The sequence below is a fragment of the Toxorhynchites rutilus genome, chromosome 2 (genome assembly GCF_029784135.1).
Source record: "Toxorhynchites rutilus septentrionalis strain SRP chromosome 2, ASM2978413v1, whole genome shotgun sequence".
Taxonomy (NCBI): Eukaryota; Metazoa; Arthropoda; class Insecta; order Diptera; family Culicidae; genus Toxorhynchites; species Toxorhynchites rutilus.
In genome coordinates this window covers 22,326,234-22,346,391 of record NC_073745.1, presented here as the reverse complement: position 1 = coordinate 22,346,391, position 20,158 = coordinate 22,326,234, and the positions used below count along the sequence as shown (strand labels likewise).

At 40.2% G+C, this 20,158-nt stretch overlaps 1 protein-coding gene across 1 annotated transcript in view; it reads right to left on the bottom strand.

The window, feature by feature from the left end:
- The window catches only part of LOC129768226 (roundabout homolog 2), a 331,824-nt gene extending 311,887 nt beyond the window's left edge, over positions 1-19,937 (bottom strand). Inside the window, exon 1 of the mRNA XM_055769718.1 lies at positions 17,975-19,937. Coding sequence (XP_055625693.1) covers positions 17,975-18,075 — 101 coding nt within the window. The 5' untranslated portion in view covers positions 18,076-19,937. The remainder of the gene's footprint in view (positions 1-17,974) is intronic.
- Positions 19,938-20,158: the final 221 nt, after the last annotated feature.

Here is a 20,158-nt window from a genome sequence, read left to right as displayed (position 1 = left end):
CAAGAGCTTGACATGAATGAACATGTAGTTCCGCTGCATTAATATCGGAGCAAATGACCCGTGAAACAAAACATCTTTAAATTGCGATTTCAGTTGCCTCCTGGAATATGAATAACTGGCTCGGAATTCCAGCCCTCAGATGTAAAATCCGATGTTCAAATGAACGAACTCCAGGTTGCATTTTCATATTTATGCTCCGTGTTTGTTTCGTATGCATTGTATGCCGCTTTTGGAATCCAAATTATATCCAAAAATAGATCTTTTTGTATGGTTTTCATGCGTACGTTTCTGTGTTGAATAGATATTGGTTATGGGCTGTTTTTAGCGAGTGATATCAGTGTGCGGTGATTATCAGGGATGCCAGGTGATTTTTTCAAGTGTCTTCACATGATACGAGGGGATGTCTTCACAGTCATGTCGGAGGAGGCTGGAATTGTTATATGGCGCATTCCATTAATTTTGCTGGGGTTTTCAGGTTTATTTCAGCAGATCTGAACGAACAATATATTGCGCAGCTACGAGCTAGATTTTGTGAGTTTAGAAGAGATGGTTGGCTTGATGGGACGTTGATTGAGTGAATGTAGCCCCCGTTATTCCATAGGGACGGAGCTTCGATAGCTAGATTTGTATGTTTCAGTATCGAGGTTTTGGTTGTAACTTAGATCATATCCATGGGACTTATTGTTGAGATGGTATGTAGCCTTCGATTTGTGAAGTGTTCGTTTGAGGGATCTGGATTAGCCTGTTGTTGGCCCAGTGTAATAATAATACAGTGTCACAATCATTCGAATTCTCGCATCCGCGCTCGATGAACTGGTGTCTTTTAGAGACAATGTATATTCAGACCGCATGAAGTTTTCCGGAATTTGAAGTGGATATCGCTCGTTTGTTGAATTCATTCTCTATGCTACTGGATTTTCTGCTTGGAAAGGTTTGAAAAAGGCCAATGAACGACCCCGAGACAAAAGTCTCTGTTGATTGCTGGGAGCAAAGGTAGACGGGTGACACTTATATAAAGGAGAGCGAATGTCACTGAGACAAATCCCCTACATCTTTTGATGATATTTTCTCCCAATAGTTGGAATTTTATGGAAATAAAATCTCTCAAAAATCCACATACGCTAGCATACTGAAGTGTCTTCACATACTTCGTAATGTCTTCAAAATGTTTTCACATAATCCAATGTCTTCACAGTAGGTCAAATGTCTTCACAATGAAGAAATGTCTTCAAACCTGGCATCCCTGGTGATTATTGCAAGCAGTGAATCAGCGGAGATTTATTTATTTGCCGCTCTCATGCCGGAGACAAAGTTCTTATCGTTTTAGAGCAGCAGGCAATTTTTTATACAGTGAGGGAACGAAGAAAGAAAAAAATGTTGCGGTGATACCATACCGAGGAAGGAATCCACACACTGCAGAATAGCTGACTTCCAGGAACATAGGATTCTACTTTCTTCCCACGCATTTGTAACCTCTAAAATAATTACTTTCTATTTATAGATTTCATTCGCGGTCATCGATTCTGTCGACTTTTTATAATTCTTTCATCTTTTTTTAAAAAAACATCGAAACAGAATACGCTCGATAATTAACAGGTTATAAATTATTTATATATATTTTTGATTAATTTTAGATAAGTTCTCTAGGTTACCTTCTAAGGTTTCCTAAAGTTTATTTTCGCCGTTCCGATTAGATATCTATTAATTTCTATGAAGCGTTCCGGTTACCTTCTCAGGTTCCCCAAAGTTATTTTTCTGCGATGAAATTTCGGCAAAAAAGATGCGTTAAATAGCTGGTCCAATTAATTGTTTGGGTTTTCCTTCTCAGGCTACATAAAGATAATATCTGCTGCGCGTTGTAACACATGAAGCTTTTTTTTTCGTCGAGTAGTCAATAGCTCGTGTTTACATAATCACATCACTTACCGCAGTGAATCCTGATTTTTCTTAACCATTCCCACTAACAACTATCCCTTCCATGATAAACGCTAGGGAACCACGCTATAGAGGCGACCCTTCTGGCCTTCGGGCGGCGAATATCATACTAACATTCCTTACCTTCCCCTGGTGACTGTAAGGACGTGGCCGGCGTCGTTATTGACCATGTAAAGCTCGAATCACCGAAAATTGCACAACAGGAATGATTTGCTAGTCCCAAGCGTCATTCTGCGTGTTCTTTGTGCAATTTGGTTGGTTCAGGTCAATCACGGAGAGCAACTACGAATTGTACAGTCTACCCAAGCTCAAGCTCAAGCTCAACTAACCGCAAAGTTTTTGAATTGCTAAGTATTTTGTATGAATAAGATAAAAATAAAATTTAAAAAAAATTGGTTGTAGGGGTCGATGGTATCACTTCATTCTGGAAAGAGAGTCTTTGCCCAAAACAGCTCGAGAATCCTTGTTTTCAATCATTCTAAATCGGCTGAAATTATACATATTCAGCATGATTTATCTAGAAACATTGATTGGAAGAGATATTCTACAATTATTGCAAAATCACTGTTATTAGTTCTTGAGTTACCGTTGTTGGAAGAACATAATTTTCTAGCTGGACTCATTCATGACATTAAAAGCCAAACTAAGAGTCTTTGTGTGAGCGGGATTTCACGAGAGACTTGCTTGAGTACTCTTTGGAGAGTTGTCAGACAAATAATGAAACAACTCATTAAAATGACATTACTCAGGCACCTCCTTCTTGGAGACATCTGATAATATTGTGCCCCTGTTCACTATGGTTGTATTTTGTCATGCTCTTCCTTAAAGCAGCAACTCGACTCCGTGGTCAAATAGAAACAGATTCAACTAGTTGAAAAACATACCCAATTAAGTAAAGAAATGTTTGTCGAAATTGTTCAATACAGTTTTGAGCAAAGCGTTGTTAAGCATGAGTGGCGACAAATTAAAGAAATAGACATCTCCTTACGTGACAATCAACAAATGGCACCAGTGTTCTTCAATATGAAATGTGCGTTTGGGATCTAGGAGATGCATTTAAGTGGAAATTAGCATTTAAAGCTCGACAGTTATTCTCTAGATAAAAACTGTCTTCGACAAAGTTGTTACATATGATAGAGTGCTCATTTCAATGTTGCCAAAAATTAGGGTGACCAACTTTTTCGATGAAATAAAAAATCTTACTTTCTTATCTCTATAAATAGAGGTAAATATAGTTCGACAATGTTGTAGTTCCAGTTATTTAAAACATCTTTGTAGAACAGAGTTTTTCCTATCTCTTGAAATAACCGATATAGCACCTTTTTCCTAATTTGCGTTGGGGTCGGCATTAAAAAAAACTGTTTTTTGCTCTAACTTTTATATTTCAAATTCTACATAAACACTGTCTTCGAATGACTTTTAGAACATACTGATACAAACATTTTCAATGCAGAACTTGTCAATATCTCAACTTCACTCAATGTTATTGATTTTTTTTTTTATCCAAAATATATATTTTTATTAAGGCTCATATGGCGTCAACCTGACGCGGCCGGGTATTCAATATTTCGACAATGTTTGCCTTATAACTATGTTAGTAATATGTAACCGATTACTCGCGGTTGGCTCGAGGTTAGTATTACAAGTGTTTTCGTAATTGTGATGTTGCTGTCTTCAATGATCTGTACCTGTGCCCGACATGTTATTGATATTTCTTCCCAAAAAATACGCTCTCTTCGATAGCTTGCTATTCTTTCAGGGGCGAACATAAAAAACGTTTGTTGACGGAATTTGAAAGAACAAATTTCACTCTATATAATATGTGATTTTCAAAGATATGTTATTTTTTGTATTTGGGTAAATTAAAATTGAAATCTTGAGTTTTTGGGTGAAAACCCATCAATAACTTTGAGCAGGATTCAGATATTGACAAATTCTGCATCGCAAAATGTCGGTATTGATAAGCTCTAAAAGTCGTACGAAAACAATTTTGATGTGGAATTTTAAATATAAAAGTAAGAGTGAAATAACTGGTTTTTTCATGGTTACCCTAATGCAACTTAGTTAAAAACAACTTTGTGGGAGATATTTATTCTTTAGACAAAAACTGTCTTCGACAAAGTTGTTACATATGATAGAGCGCTCATTTTTATGTTATCAAAAATAGGGTGACCAAAATTGTCGATGAAATAAAAAATCTAACTTTCTGATGAAGTCTTTTATGAGCTCCATTACAACATTACACATATTTGGCCCCACAGGTTGCTGGAGCTAAATTTGGTTGAATGGCAAAAGCGAGAATTACCTCATACGCACCTTTTTAGTTTGATTAACCCTTTGAGTCACAGAATTTTAGAAAATAAAAAAAAACATGTTGCACAGAAACGCAACGCAATTGAATATGTTTCTGATATTTGCTATTAGATAATTATAGTGTAGTTATATTCTCCAAAAATTCGCAGGTAGCAAGTAAAAAAGGTTTCCTTTACGCTACCAGGTAATGAACAAACAAACAAACAAATTGAATACGTTTCTGATGTTTGCTAATAGTGTTGCCAACTACTTCAAATAAAACGGTTCCGAAAAAAATATGAGCACGCAGTTATTCTTATATTTCTAGGTGGGTCAAAAAATGTTCCACCATGCGTTATTTCGCATCAAAAAGGTGGGATATTTTTAATACCATCGTGCCCCTCAGGGTTAATCGATAAAATACGCTAGGGTGGTAATGGATGTATGGAAAAAAATCATCATCGAATTTCAAAATCCGACATGTACAATTTGTTTATTGGGCCAAAAAATGACCTGTGCAAGGATGAGCCCAATCGGATATCATTTAGGGGTGCCTCAAAGCGCTCAAAGTTTTGATTTTTTGATCATCTAAAATCTTCCAAGGAGGGAGTCCAAGGAGTCCCAAAAGGTCGATTTTCGGCCAAAAAATTTTCTTCGGGATGATACCGGATCTCGACGTTTCATGCATTTTGAAGCCATTTGGCATCGAAAAAAAATTTCAATTTTCCAAATTTTCTTTACTCCCCCCTTGGAAGATTTTCGAGGATAAAAAAATCAAAACTTTGAGCGCTTTGAGGCACCCCTAAATCATGTTCGATTAAGCTGAAACTTTCCACAGGTTATTTTTTTGGGGTCAATGAACAAAATGTACATGGTCGGTTTTTGAAATTTGACATGACCATTTTCGCTGCCACCCTAAAATACGCCCTGAGGAGATCGATAGTGTAATTTCCACGGAAATTTCATATCCGTCTGATCCACTACTTTCCTGTATTCTAAAATCCGCTCGAGCCAGAATTACCCGAACGGAGCGCAATATTGCATTTTGTAATTCCGTTCGAGACAAATCCAATCGGGTTATGCAAATGTGCCACGCAATTCGACACCGGTGACATTCAAATTCGTGTTCCACTCCTGTGAAGAGGAAATGGTAATGTATTTTCAGATGAAAAGAACACGCTTTTAAAACAAAAATTATAAATTAAAATACTCTCAAAAAAAATTAAAATAGGGTCTAATATGTGTTCTATGTAATGTGGGGAAAATCTTGAACAAAAAATGGCTCTGACAATGATTTCAAATTATGGATACAGTTTTGGCGGAAGAGCAAGGAGATTTATAGCTATATGAGGGTTAGAATCTCCAAAGTAATCAATGATTTTCATTAAAATTTTAACAATGTAAAATTGCTTTCGATTCTGTTAAGTATTTTTCACCGACGAGTTAGTAATTGAACGAAATTAAAGAGATTGCTTTGCTTTGCTTTGTGACAAAAAATATTTATGTTTTCACTCTACACTTTCACACTTTACATTTTACACTTTTCACAACCTTCAATAAATCAAACATGTCAGTTACGTTAATGAAATACGTTGAATAAAGAAAAGGAATGTTTTGTGTATTTTTAATTTTTTGTCAGTGGTCATCGTCTTGGCGCTCCATTCCTCGGTATGTCAAACACAAATATGGACACATGAGTCACGAACGTTTCACGTTTATTCATCGCACCATCTAAAACACTGTCGTTCAAACCGTTTCATTCGTTCTATTTTATCGATTACATTCGATCAAATTTATAGATTGTTGAAACAGTCATGAAACAATTGGTTTTCATTTAACTAGAATTAATTTATATGGCAGAATAAGGTTTGCTGTAGCTGTCAGATGTATGAAATCTTGTTTATCCAATTTGTATATTTATTTAGCTGCAACAGATGTAACATAATCGGATTATTCAAATAGGGGAAGGTTGGTAAAGACAGACACCCTAAGTAAAAGTTGATTTTTTTCCGTGAAAAACCAGTCTAGGTTGCTTTATACAGGGTTTTCCAACTTTAAATTTCGAAAGTAAATTGAAATAAAACACACTTAGAATTCGAATTTCGATGAAACTTTTATTTCAAATTAAAGTTTGGTTTATGCCATTATGTGTGAAATACAACATCATTCAAATGTCCACCTAGGGCTTCCTCGCACACCTTGATCCGGAACAGGTAATTTTCGATGACTTTTCGGCACATATGGGGCGGTATCTCGGTCATAACTTCACGAATGTTGTCTTTCAAATGTTCAAGAGTTTGCGGAGAGCTGGCATAGACGCGGTCTTTCGCATAACCCCACAAAAAAATCTAGCGGGTTCAAATCGCATGATCTGGACGGCCAATTGGCATCACCCAAAACGCGAAATTATGCGTCCCTCAAATTTCGTTCGCAATATGGCCATGTTCGGTCGTGTTGTGTGGCACGTGGCGCCGTCCTACTGAAACCACATGTCATCCGTATCCATATCTTCAATTTGTGGCAAAAAAAAATCGCTTAACATGCGGCCATAGCGCTCACCATTCACAGTTATCGTCTCGCCGTCCTCATTTTCAAAGAAATACGGCCCGATGACTCCACCAGACCATAATGCGCACCAAACAGTGACTTTTGGCGGATGCAATGGCCTCTCAACAATCACGTGTGGATTTTCTGAGTCCCATATACGGAAATTTTGGGTGTACACATAGCCACCGAGCTCGAAATGTGCCTCATCGCTGGAGAAAATTTGATGCGAAAATTCAGCATTTTGCTGCTGTTGTTCGTTCACCCAATCGACGTATGCCCGACGCATTCCATGGTCACCACGCTCTAATTTTTGTACCAGTTGGACTTTATATGGATGTAGGTGCAAGTCCAAATGCCGAATATGCCTTAAAAATGATCTAACAATAAAGCTAGACTAAAATCACCTAGAAGGGCTTGTAATTTTTCTCATTTTCTCATGTCTAAAATAGCTTCCGGCAATCGGAATGAAAAATTCGAATAGCGTTTTGAAAACCGCTCTGCTGATTTGTTTAAGATATGTGGTTGCTCTTGCAAACGTAGTTAGTGGGCATCGGTTAATAAAATAAGGAGCAGATAATCAAATTGTTTTCAAAACAAAATGTTTGTCTATTGTCAGTGAAGTGTCCGTCTTACCCGACTTGATTATAAATTTATTTTGGTCGATATTTCTGAAGTAAAATGAGAAGACTTCACCGCTGATTCGATTACCAAAAAGAGAAGTAATGGTAAAACATTAACGTAACGAAAAATACCCCTAAAAATTACTCGATAACAATAAAAACCTTATTTTCTTTACATCGAGCTGTTCTTTGTAGATTACTTTTTGTTTTTATAAACAAACATTTTCAACAGAATGACAACTAGGTGTACTAGGTGATTGCGCCGGCTAGTGACCATTCTATCCTGGATTCCTCGAGAAGACGCACCACGCTAGATATGGGGTACAGACTAGGGGGGCGTTGCTGATTAATGGTCAGCTGCATCCCAATAGGAAGTATCCCGTGTCGGGCACAGGTACAGATCATTGAAGATAGGTGTACACAGTGTCAAAGGTGTGGATACACTGTTTCCTACCCTGTCCATCTTTCCCGACTATCCCGGGGACAGTTGATATATGATCTTGTTGCACGCAGCAGAGCTTGTGTAGATTGAGAGAGGCCAGGACTCCGATTGTGAATCGATCTCTATAACTGATGATTGGTCAATTGAGGCTACTGAGTTTTGAACTCTCGATCGAATGCTTTGTAAAACCAAATTTTGATGTTTATTGTCCACATGCTGTCAAATTCGAAGTCGATTCATCGAAAATGGAGGTGAACCAACGCGAGTCGAGAGAACAAATTCTTTCCAAACACCTGGAATTTCCTGACCTGTCGCACCGGCAGTTGGGAAAAATGTTGAACATTCTCCATTCAACCGTCTCCAGAGTGTTGAAGCGGTTCCAGGAGCGGTTGACGTTGGACCACGGCAAAGGAGCTGGAAGAAAACCGGGACCGGAGAACAAAAAGACGGAGGGAAAGGTGAAGCGGATGATTAAAGCAAATCCCAACGTCTCAAGCCGTGATTTGGCTAAAAAGATCGGCATGTCGCAGAGCTACGTCCAGAATGCAAAGAAGAGAGCTGGACTACATACATACAAGGTACAGAACTTCCCAAACCGCGATGAGCGGCAACAATCGACGGCTAAAACTCGGGCACGGAAGCTCTACGAGAAGATGCTGACAAAATATGGCTGCTGTGTGATGGACGACGAAACGTATATAAAAGCCGATTTTAAGCAAATTCCGGGGTTGGAGTTTTTCACCGGCAAGAGCAAGTTCGATGTGGACGACAAAATTAAGAAGAAGAAAATGTCAAAGTTTACCTCCAAATATCTCGTTTGGCAGGCCATCTGCTCTTGCGGACTGAGGAGTGAGCCTTTCGTGACAAAGGGCACAGTAAATGGCGAGATCTGCAAATCTGAGTGCCTCGAGAAGCGCCTTTTGCCGTTCTTGCAGCAGCACGACGAAGCTCCGCTATTTTGGTCAGATTTGGCATCATGCCACTATTCTAAAAGTGTCCTAGAGTGGTATAAGGCCAATTCTGTCCATTTTGTTCCAAAGGACATGAACCCGCCAAACTGTCCGGAGCTGCGCCCGGTGGAGCAGTATTGGGCAATAATGAAGCAGGAACTTCGGAAGAGCAAGAAGACAGCCAAAGACGAGGAGGACATGTTAAGAAAATGGAAAAAAAACTGAGAAACTGGTACCGGATGACACTGTAAAGACTTTGATGGAGGGCATCAAGCGAAAATGCGTTCAATTTTACACTCAAGGCTCCATCGATTAACTTTTCTTTTGATTTTTGAAGTAAATATATGTATAGAACTACCCTAAAATTTTGGTTTGATTCTAAACATTATAAGAAAATTGGCATGACATTTTCGGTGTCGCAATAATTTTGTGTTCGCCCATTAAGCGAACGCTCAACCAATGTGGCTACGAAGACTCCCAAATCTTCCAATTTGATAATTCTGTATGTTTTCAGTTTTAAGCTGCTGGGAAAAAAATCAAATAGACATTCCAACATCAACACGAAACACTATACATTCTCTGCTTTTCTAATATCGATGTTCATTAATGTACATAAAAATCTTCATTAGGAATACCGTCCCTACAGAAATATTAATCGTTCGGTTGCTTTTTTTCTTTTTCGTTCGGTTGTTTATTTAATTTAGCTGAATACGAGATGAAGCCATCATCTTGCAGGGCATTGTTAAGCTTATGTTTAAATAGCGATGATATTATTCTTATCTGAAACATTGCCGGTGGAAACAAGTAACAATTATATCGATAGGGGATGCAGATTAGATATCTTATGTCCCTGGGTGTTGGCTTGTGAAATATTTGTAGGTTCTGTAGTGAACTGATTCCAATGGTTGTTGTTGTTGTTTTAAGGGAAGGGGAAGGAGAATGGACAAATGGATTTGGGTAAGTATAACTGGCTAAACAAAACCATAAAATATCCTAAACATTCCGAGGCGAAACTTTGGAGATAATTATTTTTTTTTTCTGATTTGTATGAAATTATTTTTGTTTTGTTATTTACTGAGGAAAGAAAAGGCACTTCTTTAAATATCACAAGTTGTCTGTGGAAATATGTTTCTCACACGACAATGTTGTTTGTAGTGATTTGAATCGCGCAATGTTTCATAATTACTAATAGGACTCAACCAATCAGAAAAAAAATCCCGTGACCAATTTTTTAAATTTTTACAAACATTCCAGTAATGGTTGTCATGATAACACGTACATACTTTATAGGCCAAACAATGGATTAAAAACAAAAAATAATACTTTTATAGATTTTTATAATGCATTGAAATTTCTAGAATAACTTAAAAGTTTTAGTAGCCCTAAGAAGAACCGATGGGTTTGCGTTGTATTGTATTGTAGACGCAGTTGAAGAAGGTTGAATCATGATTCATTCTTGCTAGAACAATGCACGCATGAATCCATGCAATTACATATTTGGCCCCCATTCCGTTATCTATTTGATGACGTTTAAAATCAACAATTCGTACAATCCCCATGGTATGAAAAACGACGACGTACGTTCTATTCAATATTTCTTTTCTGTTTTGATTCTGCTGTACACTATGCTTGCTTCTTGCATATTCTGAAGATGCATTCTGTGGCGAAAAAAATTGCGCAACACAGTATCAAAATAGAAATTGAGGTTGCCAGGACGAGCACAACATTTGTAGAACTTTCACAGACAGCCATCGACAAATCTTGGTTAAGATGAGCTTTTAAGCAGGTACTCATATTCAAAGATTTTTTCAATAGTTTGCTTTCGAAGTAGTTTTGTTGAGTCCACAGGATTTGGAGTGTTCAACGAATTTTTTAGCACCTCACGCAGTCTTCAGAATCCTTGCTCAGTGTATATTGCTGAATTGGCAGCAATTCATTGGGCGCTGGACAGCGTCGCCTCACGACCTGTTGAACACTATTACATTGTAACGGATAGTCTTAGCTCTGTCGAAGCTATCCGTTCAGTGAGGCCGGAAAAGCACTCGCCGTACTTCCTTGAGAGAATACGAGAAATTTTGAGTGCTTTATCCAGACGCTGTTATGTCATTACCTTTATCTGGGTCCCTTCTCAATGCTCCATTCCGGGTAATGAGAGGGCTGACTCATTAGCAAAGGTAGGTGCAATTGAAGGCGATATTTATCAGCGTCAAATCGCCTTCAATTAATTTTATTCTTTAGTCCGCAAAAATACCATCGCTAACTGGCAACGCAAGTGGAATGAAGATGAATTGGGCCGGTGGTTTCACTCGATTATCCCTAAGGTTAGCCTCAAACCGTGGTTCAATAGTCTAGACTTGAGTCGGGACTTTATTCGCACCTTCTCCCGACTCATGTCCAATCACTGTTTGTTAGATGCACTACTCTTTCGTTTCAATCTTGCCAGCAGCAATCTCTGCGTTTGTGGCCAAGGTTATCACGACATCGAACACGTTGTTTGGTCGTGCGAGGTGTATCTGGTCGCCAGATCGAATTTAGAAAACTCCCTTCGGGCCCGAGGAAGACAGCCCAATGTGCCAGTGAAAGATGTGTTGGCTCGGTTAGACCTTGATTACATGTCCCATATATATGTTTTCCTTAAAGCTATAGATCTTCGACAATCACACCCTACATCCTTATACCCTCCTTTCCTTCCTTTGCAGGTAATTCGTCCCCTTGCTATAAATAGTAGAATAAGTTGAAATGTAAATACACTATAGATATACGAATAGATTTATGAAAGTGTTCATCAACATTGTTACAATTTCCTTATATCCCATCCTTCTCCTAAAAATATGTCACCCTCCTAAACTCGAGTACACCGCGAGTAATCAGTTTTCCACCTTACTAACCATAGATGTAAGAAAATTGTTTATGTATATTCAAAATATGAAGTGATACAAAAACACAGAAGTATATTTCATCAGACGGCATGCAAATCGACGCGATGCCCACACCGAACAAAATTGCACCATACTGTGAGATATCTATATTTCATTCTTCGTTAGAATCGAGCAAAACCGCTGTGTGTGACATAAGCATTGAGAAAAACTGCTTTTCGTTAACTAGAACGAGACGACTTGATGATGATGCTCCAAATAAATATTGTTTTTTTGTTTCAACAATGAGTTTCAAATGAATCAAGTGAAGGTAACTATGTATTTATAAACATGATCAGGAGCGGGAGAAGCATCATTCGCAGCGTCTTGAAGCTGCATTACCGGGGGTAGACGAACTGGATGCTGTTCCCCTCGATGAATGCTGGAACTCCTTAAAATCAGCAATTAGCAGCACAGCAGAGACCGTCATCGGGTATGAACAACGAGGACAACGGAACGAATGGTTTGACGACGAGTGCAGAGCACTCCTGAACGAGAAGGATGCAGCACGCGCAGCCATGCTTCAACGAGCGACTCGACAAAACGTGGAACGATACAGACTGAAACGAAGGCAGCAAACACATCTCTTTTAGGAAAAAAAGCGCCGCCTGGAAGAGAAAGAGTGTGAGGAGATGGAGCTGCTTTATCGTTCTCGAGAATCGCGGAAGTTCTTCAAGAAACTAAACGCCTCGCACAAAGGCTTTGTGCCGCGGGCCGAAATGTGCAGAAACAAGGAAGGAGGCATCTTGACGAACGAACGCGAGGTGATCGAAAGGTGGAGGCAGCACTACGATGAACACCTGAACAGCGCGCAGACAGGAGACCTAGACGGCGTTGAGGAGGACTACACCGGTGCAATGAACAACGACGACGTACCACCCCCGACGATGGGTGAAGTTAAGGAGGCCATTAATCAGCTCAAGAACCACAAAGCAGCTGGTAAGGATGGCCTCGTAGCGGAGCTCTTCAAGGGAGGTCCGAGAAAACTTGTAGAGTGTATGCACCGGTTGATAGTCAGGATCTGGGACACAGAACAGCTACCGGAGGAGTGGAAGGACGGGGTAATCTGCCCCATCTATAAAAAAGGCGACAAGTTGGATTGTGGGAACTATCGGGCCATCACAATCCTGAATGGTGCCTACAAAATTTTGTCTCAGATCCTCTTCCGCCGCCTATCGCCAATAGTAAGTAGATTTGTGGGAAGTTATCAGGCCGGATTCATGCCCGGTTGCTCGACGACGGACCAGATTTTTACACTGCGGCAGATCCTCCAAAAGTGCCGCGAGTATCAGGTCCCTACACATCACATCTTCGTCGACATCAAGGCCGCATATGATACAATCGACCGACGACAGCTATGGAGGAACATGGACGAACACGGCTTTCCCCGAAAGCTGACAAGACTGATTCAGGCAACGATGAACGGTGTGCGGTGAAGTGTGCGGATCTCAGGTGAGCTGTCGGAATCATTTGAGACTCACAGGGGACTTCGACAAGGCGATGGAATCTCCTGTCTGCTCTTCAACGTGGCGCTGGAAGGTGTTATGCGGAGAGCGGGCTTCAACATGCGGGGCACGATTTTCAACAAGTCTAGTCAGTTTATCTGCTTCGCCGACGACGTGGACATAATCGGAAGAACACATGCGACGGTAGCCGACTTGTATACCCGACTGAAACACGAAGCAGGGCTGATTGGGCTTGGGATCAATGCGTCTAAGTCTAAATACATGCTAGCTGGAGGGACTGATCGCAACAGAGTTCTTCTTGGTAGTAGTGTTGTGATCGACGGCGACGAGCTCGAGGTGGTAGAGGAATTTGTCTACCTTGGCTCGTTGATAACAACTGACAACAACAACAGCCGTGAACTTCGAAGACGCATTGTCAATGGAAGTCGTGCCTACTATGGGCTCCCCAAATCCTTGAGGTCCAACAAACTCCGACCCCGTACGAAGTGTACCATGTACAAATCCCTAATTCGACCGGTTGTTCTCTATGGGCACGAAGCATGGACGATGCTTGAAGAGGACTCACAAGCGCTTGGAGTTTCGAACGCCGAGTGCTCAGAACAATATACGGTGGTGTACAGGAAAGCGGAGTATGGAGAAGGAGAATGAACCACGAACTGGCGCAACTCTACGGCGAACCCAGCATTCAGAAAGTCGCCAAGGCTGGACGAGTGCGATGGGCAGGGCATGTTGCAAGATTGCCGGACAGCAGCCCTGCAAAGATGATGTTCGCATCGAATCCGGTAGGAACAAGAAGGAGAGGAGCCCAGCGAGCGAGGTGGTTGGACCAGGTGGAGCAGGACTTGGCAAGAATCGGTGCAGACGGGAGTTGGAGAACTGCAGCCATGGATCGGGACTATTGGCGAAAAATTGTGAAGAAGATCTAATCTCTCAATGGCAGTGTTTGGATTTCGATTAAAATCGAATGATACACAATGTGTCATGCAAGTAAACTCTCACGAAAGTATAACCAAATGTGAGAGGATCATTCAGATACTTGTATGAATGTCAATAATCACTTGTGTAATATTTAGTGATTAAACTGAGAGAGGAACGAAGACTGTTTATTGCATATCCGATCTGTATCAAACATCGCATACCATTTTCGAAGCCTGTATACAAGTTTGAACTGCATATATCGTCCCATTTTACTATAGCTGCACAGACAAGTGCAAAGCAATAAATGATACAAGAAAAATTACGTCATCATTACGTCACCATTTGCGGAGAGCAGCGAATGGGAAAAGAGATAAAACGCGAGAGTTTTTGCTTCTCACTGGAGCGGTGTTGCTAGTAAAACTATGCGGTCTATATGAATATACACATTTCAAGGGATAGAGGCGTTAAAAATGGAAAATATAATCTGACTACCCTTCCCTTAGCCTCTATCGAGCTAAATAATCATATAGTTTGCACTCTCTGAGACTTAAAAATCAGGATCTGCTACATTAGCTGAATATGAATCTTTCGCTTTGCGTTGTCCGTACGATCCTGCTGTTTCATGATGCATGGAGAGGTCGGTATGCATATGTTAGAAGCAAAGAAGAAAATAAGCTTTCTGCACCGAAAGCGTATATGATAGCTTTGCTTGCATGCTGGTGTGCAATGAAGTGCGAGCCGATGCAGAGTTGTCTCGTTCTCTTTTGTGACGTGATTTGCAGCACATAACAACAATAGAATACCGCTGGGGGAAATGTTTCCTGAAAGATCATATTTGAACGAACGAAAGCGATTTTTTCAATGAGTGGATCATTTGGCAAACACTGCTCAATGGGATGTAGTATCAATATAAATAAATAAAATAAATAAATAAATAAAGAAGCATCATTACTAGAGTGTGTAGGCACCATCCAGTGGGGAGGAGGGGGGTGTTGTATGATATTTTATGGGTGGAGATGGGTGGGTCTTATGTTCGAACATACCACGTGGACATTTTTGAGAGGTTGGAGACTGACATTAGAAACACAATTCTTTTTATCAACAAACTAGCTGACCCGGCAAACTTTGTCCCACCTACAATTGATATATTGATATAAATCATTTCGAACACTCAAGTTCCCACATAAGTTATTTTTATGTACATAATCTATACTCGTTTTGTTTGTATATAATTTCTTTTTTTCACATATAAACCTGATGTAGACTATCTCAATCCTGATACTGACTGTTTAAATCCGTTACTCTGTTCTTGAGAGAAATCGTAAGGAACGGACACCAAATAATTTTTATTTTTATAGATCAAGTTTATAAATGCATAGTTACCTTCACTTGATTCATTTGAAACTCATTGTTGAAAAACAAAACAATATTTATTTGAAGTTTATTGTGAAAACATAAACATAAACGAAACTTAACCGTTATTGAATTGAATACATGGTGAAAATAAAAACAATTTTCGTTTGAAATTCATTTTGAATTATTTTGAAACAATTGTTTATTTTTATTCCTCATCTTAGATTTCGGTTTTGGGGATTCCAACGATTTGCCTTGGAGCGCTGTTGCTTCGTTGCGCTGTTTTGGGGTTTGAAGAGACCGGCGATGGATAAAAGAAGATTCAAATCATAAACCACTTACTGATATGAGCCTCTTCCTCAGAGCTGATTCAAAAATACCGAGGTCTGCCGCAATCCTACGCTTCGAGATTACCTCCCGAAGCCCCTGTCGGCTCGACAGCATATCTTCAAATCAGTTTTCTTCTTGTGGATCCCATTAAAAATTTGCTTGAAAACATTTTATAATTTTTTTGAGAGCAAAATGCTGGTGCGAACTTTTGCCCCTCAGCCACTGCGCACCTTTTACCCACAAGCAATTTTGAAACTAATCGAATTGAAAAAAAAAACTCTTGAACTTTTTCACAAAAACGAATTCGCATTATCATCTACTATAGAATAAAGGTTTCCTTGACGGTGTAGTTTCGAGCTTTCCAGTTATTTTAGGTTAGTAAATCGTCATCCCCAAAATTGAAAAAATAGATCAAAACACGGGAAAACTTTTTTCACCTCATAATTTTTTGCCACTTTCATGAAATGCATCATATTCATATGTGTGAGCTGCAGGTGTAATAATGTATCAAGCGAATGCACTGTTGTTGAACTTTTATGCTCGTTCGCTTCAAAAAGGCCAATGCGCACTTTTGTCTCGTGCGCACCTCTGCCCCGCAACTTCGATATAACGTACATTTCATTTTCAAAATTGTACGTTGTATCGAATTGTACGTTATATCGAAGCATAATAAAGTACTCACAAACGTAGTCTATATTACATTATTGTGTTGCTGTTTTAGTAAAGTTATTAAATAACTTCAATCAGAAGACGTAGCCAGCCTTTCTCATGATGTTTCCCTTCGTACTGTTGATTAAAACTTGATTCATTTAGAATCCGGAATCACAAAACCAGCTGTATTTCGGAATTGATTGAAGGTACAAAACTTGTTTTAGCATCACAATAAAAATAATTCATTGTTCTATTAGAAAAAAAATATTGAAAAAAATTTTCCTTTACACTTTGGAAATGTGTACGTTATATCGAGGTAAAATGTACGTTATATCGAGGGTACGTTATAACGAGGGTACGTTATATCGAAGTTTCCCTATATTGGGAAAAAAAATATGGCAAGATACCTTTTTAGCCAATACATGACTATACTAGGTATTTCCACATTCATACAATGTGGATAGATTCTGGGAGAATACTGCCAATCCCAAAGATAAGTTAGTGCAAAATCCGTCTATATTGTAATTCAAAATGAATATATTTGAAGAATAATTATTATAAATTCTTTATACTATGTTGTATTATCTATTCTTTTGCAACGTTTTCCGAAAAACAGATAGGATTTTAGAACCAACTTTATACTCAAATCACACTAATTTTGAAAAACTACTGTTCTACACTGTTTTTGTTCGAATGTGTGTAACTGTAAATAACACCGATCAATTCACATAAACATTTTCAAGACTCGCAGTATTTTTCTGGTCATTCGCAGATATTTATGCAGAAACTAGATTATGAATCAAAGTCAAATAGTCTCTAGCTTAAGAGAACAAATCGAATGGAAAGTTTCTGTCCTGGCGACCGACAAGGCAAACAAAAAAAAACGTTAGCCAAGAAGCGATCTAAGACAAATTGTAATCTTTCAGTCCGTCCGGGTAAGCGATCCAACATAAGACGGAATCATATTAGGCGCTGTTTATGTTTCCGAAAGTTTGTTTGAACCGGAGTCGATTTCGGTATTTGCACAAAACGGTTCGGTCGAGTGCCAAACAGTTTCAGATTAGGGAGATTATTGGTATTGTTTGGCACAAAGCTTGACAAATATTGTGATAATTTACTATACACTTAATATGATCACAGAACACGATGGAACAGGCTCTCTTTCACAAATTATACACGCATCATGAAACACTAGAAAAAGGATTAGATTGAGAACAAAAATGTAATAGAAGAATAGATTCTAGGCTTGCCGCTCACTAGATTCTTTCCCTACCACATCAACTTTCGGAAGGTTTCTGTTGGATTAGAGCGTAACTCCTTTTCAGCTCAAGACCGCTTCCGGGAAAGAAGGCCACTTCTCTATCGGAACTCGAAACGGGTGTTTACTTTTTCCTCCTCGCAAGCTCCCTCCCAGGGTGAAACCGACATTTGAAACTTTCCGAAACGCATCGCACCGACTCCGAGCATGGTTCCTCTGCCGGCTCAAGCACACTCTATGCAACCTCCAGAGATGAGTTGCATACAATCCGAAAATACAGGAAATTAGATACCATACCTTGTTTCGGTTGGGTCCGAAGCTGCTGCTGCTACTGATGCAATTGTTCTCCGACCGGATGAGAGCCAAAAGCTTCTGCTCTGAACGACGATACCACACATGAATTGCTAGTTATGCTTCTACCGAGGGAATCCGGTGAATGGGCGCAAAAACAGAGCAAATTTAATTATTATTCCAGTTTTGTTATTCTAGAACACCAGAGGCGCTAGTGCTGCAATGCTTCTCCATTTCTTAGCTCGACATATTTAGATTAGGAAAAGTGTTCTTGGGTGCTGCAGCTTCCTCTTTAACAGATGCTCTGCTGCTGCGGCTTCAGCTGTAGTATAGTTTTCAGATTCGATTTGCAGCACCGTGGGAAATTGGAACTGTCGTTTTTCAGCTCGATGAATTTTTCAGCAATTCATCCTGGAATAGACTGGAATAGTCTTTGGATCACACACACTGTAATTGCAACTCTCCAGTGGACAGAACCTATTTTCGCGCTAAATTTTCAATAAACACTTGAGAACATTACCGCACCACTGCCACCCTAGCTCGGGACGAAGAAATTCAATTACTAGAACCAATTTCCGGTTTGCGCTTTTCGCTTTGCACCCACAATTTTTTACGCTGCTGTTTGTTTGCGAAAATTCACTTTCATTTTACCATTTTTTTTTCTTCCTCCCCTCTCTTCCTGAACCCAAACAAGAGGACGGAATTGTTAGCAAAATATCCGATAATTGATTTTTCTTCCGCGAGAATAACTTTATACTCCTCACTATCACTAACAATTTTTCATCCCTCGATTGAGTGATTCGAAAAAACACATGACACCCCCATTATCAGCAGGGGAGACTCACGTCCAAATTGGTGTTTTTCACCAATTTCCCGTCAGCGCGCGAAAAACTCAATTATCAGCTTCACTCAGTTCTGTGTTTTCCCCCTCACCTTTCCGTTAAGTGCTGAGAAAGGCAGAAAATCTCTGTCTATCGTTTTCCTTCCGTTACTTGATCTCGAGCCCGTGCCCGTGTGTGTGTGTGTGTGTGAATGTGCTGAAAAAAGCCAAGATGAGCGGCTTTTTTCCTCAATTTCTCGATGATTACATCCGATGGTCCTGCGGAAATGAGTCCCCAGTGGGTCGTCCGAAAAGCCAACGAAACTTAATTAAAACGTCGTCTTGTTCTTCAGCCAAAATTATTCCATAAATTTATTACGGCACGTCCTGCCGAGGGATGAATTAAACCGACGGGTACCACGAGAGCCACCAACAGTTATCGTGTTAACCACTCACGAAAACCCACGAATACTTCCGGCACGAGTCACCTGGTGCACAGAAACCGGAGGAGGGCTGCGGACGAGGGGTGAAATTTGTTTTTATAGGCCGAAAATCACAAAAATACGAGTCATTTTCGGCCCCGACCAGCTGCGGGGCGGCTTTTTGTAATGTTAATTCTAAGCACTCGATTTTCACCTTATAAAAACCGCAAGCTTACGCAGCTTTCGGTACTTCACACACACCTTGGAGAGTTATAATCCTCGACGACGGAAAAATCGTTATCTCTGCACTAAATCACGGCCCATCAAAAGAACGCAGTTTATTGCGCTGTTGACACAGGGTCCAGAGCAGTAAATAATTATTAGTCTTCTCACTCCTATGCGTATGCTACACTGCGGTGAACTCTAGCACACCAGTGCCATTGGAAGTTACCCCCGTTTTGTGCACCGCCCCTAACCTAACGTTGGTCCCCCAGTGCCGTGGGTCATCCGAACTATACAGCCTGCCGGCCAACGCCGATCAACGCGGCGCGGGCTTCAACCGAAATCTACTCGCGCTTTGTTGTTTACAAAGGCTATCCACCCCGCTTTTGCCCCGTCTTCTCAGCTGTTGCTAATCTCCCAACAGAGGCCCGATTGTCCCGAAAAGCTCTCTGAAAGCAACGCGCAACGTATGCAAAACACCACCGAAACGACAGACACTCGCAGCGAGACTGAAGCCGTCTAGCCGGAGTGTGATACAGTTTATGCTGCCGAGCCGAACGTTTTCCACGGTTGACCTATGGGTTTCGTTTTCCACCCGCCGATTGATACCACCCCGCCGCGCCGCCTCGCAACAGGCCTTCTTAGTACTCACCGACGGGGCTGAGTGAGAAATTCGGAAGGGAAAACCGTGGGAAAATCGGGTACTCAGCAAGATGAGTGAAGATT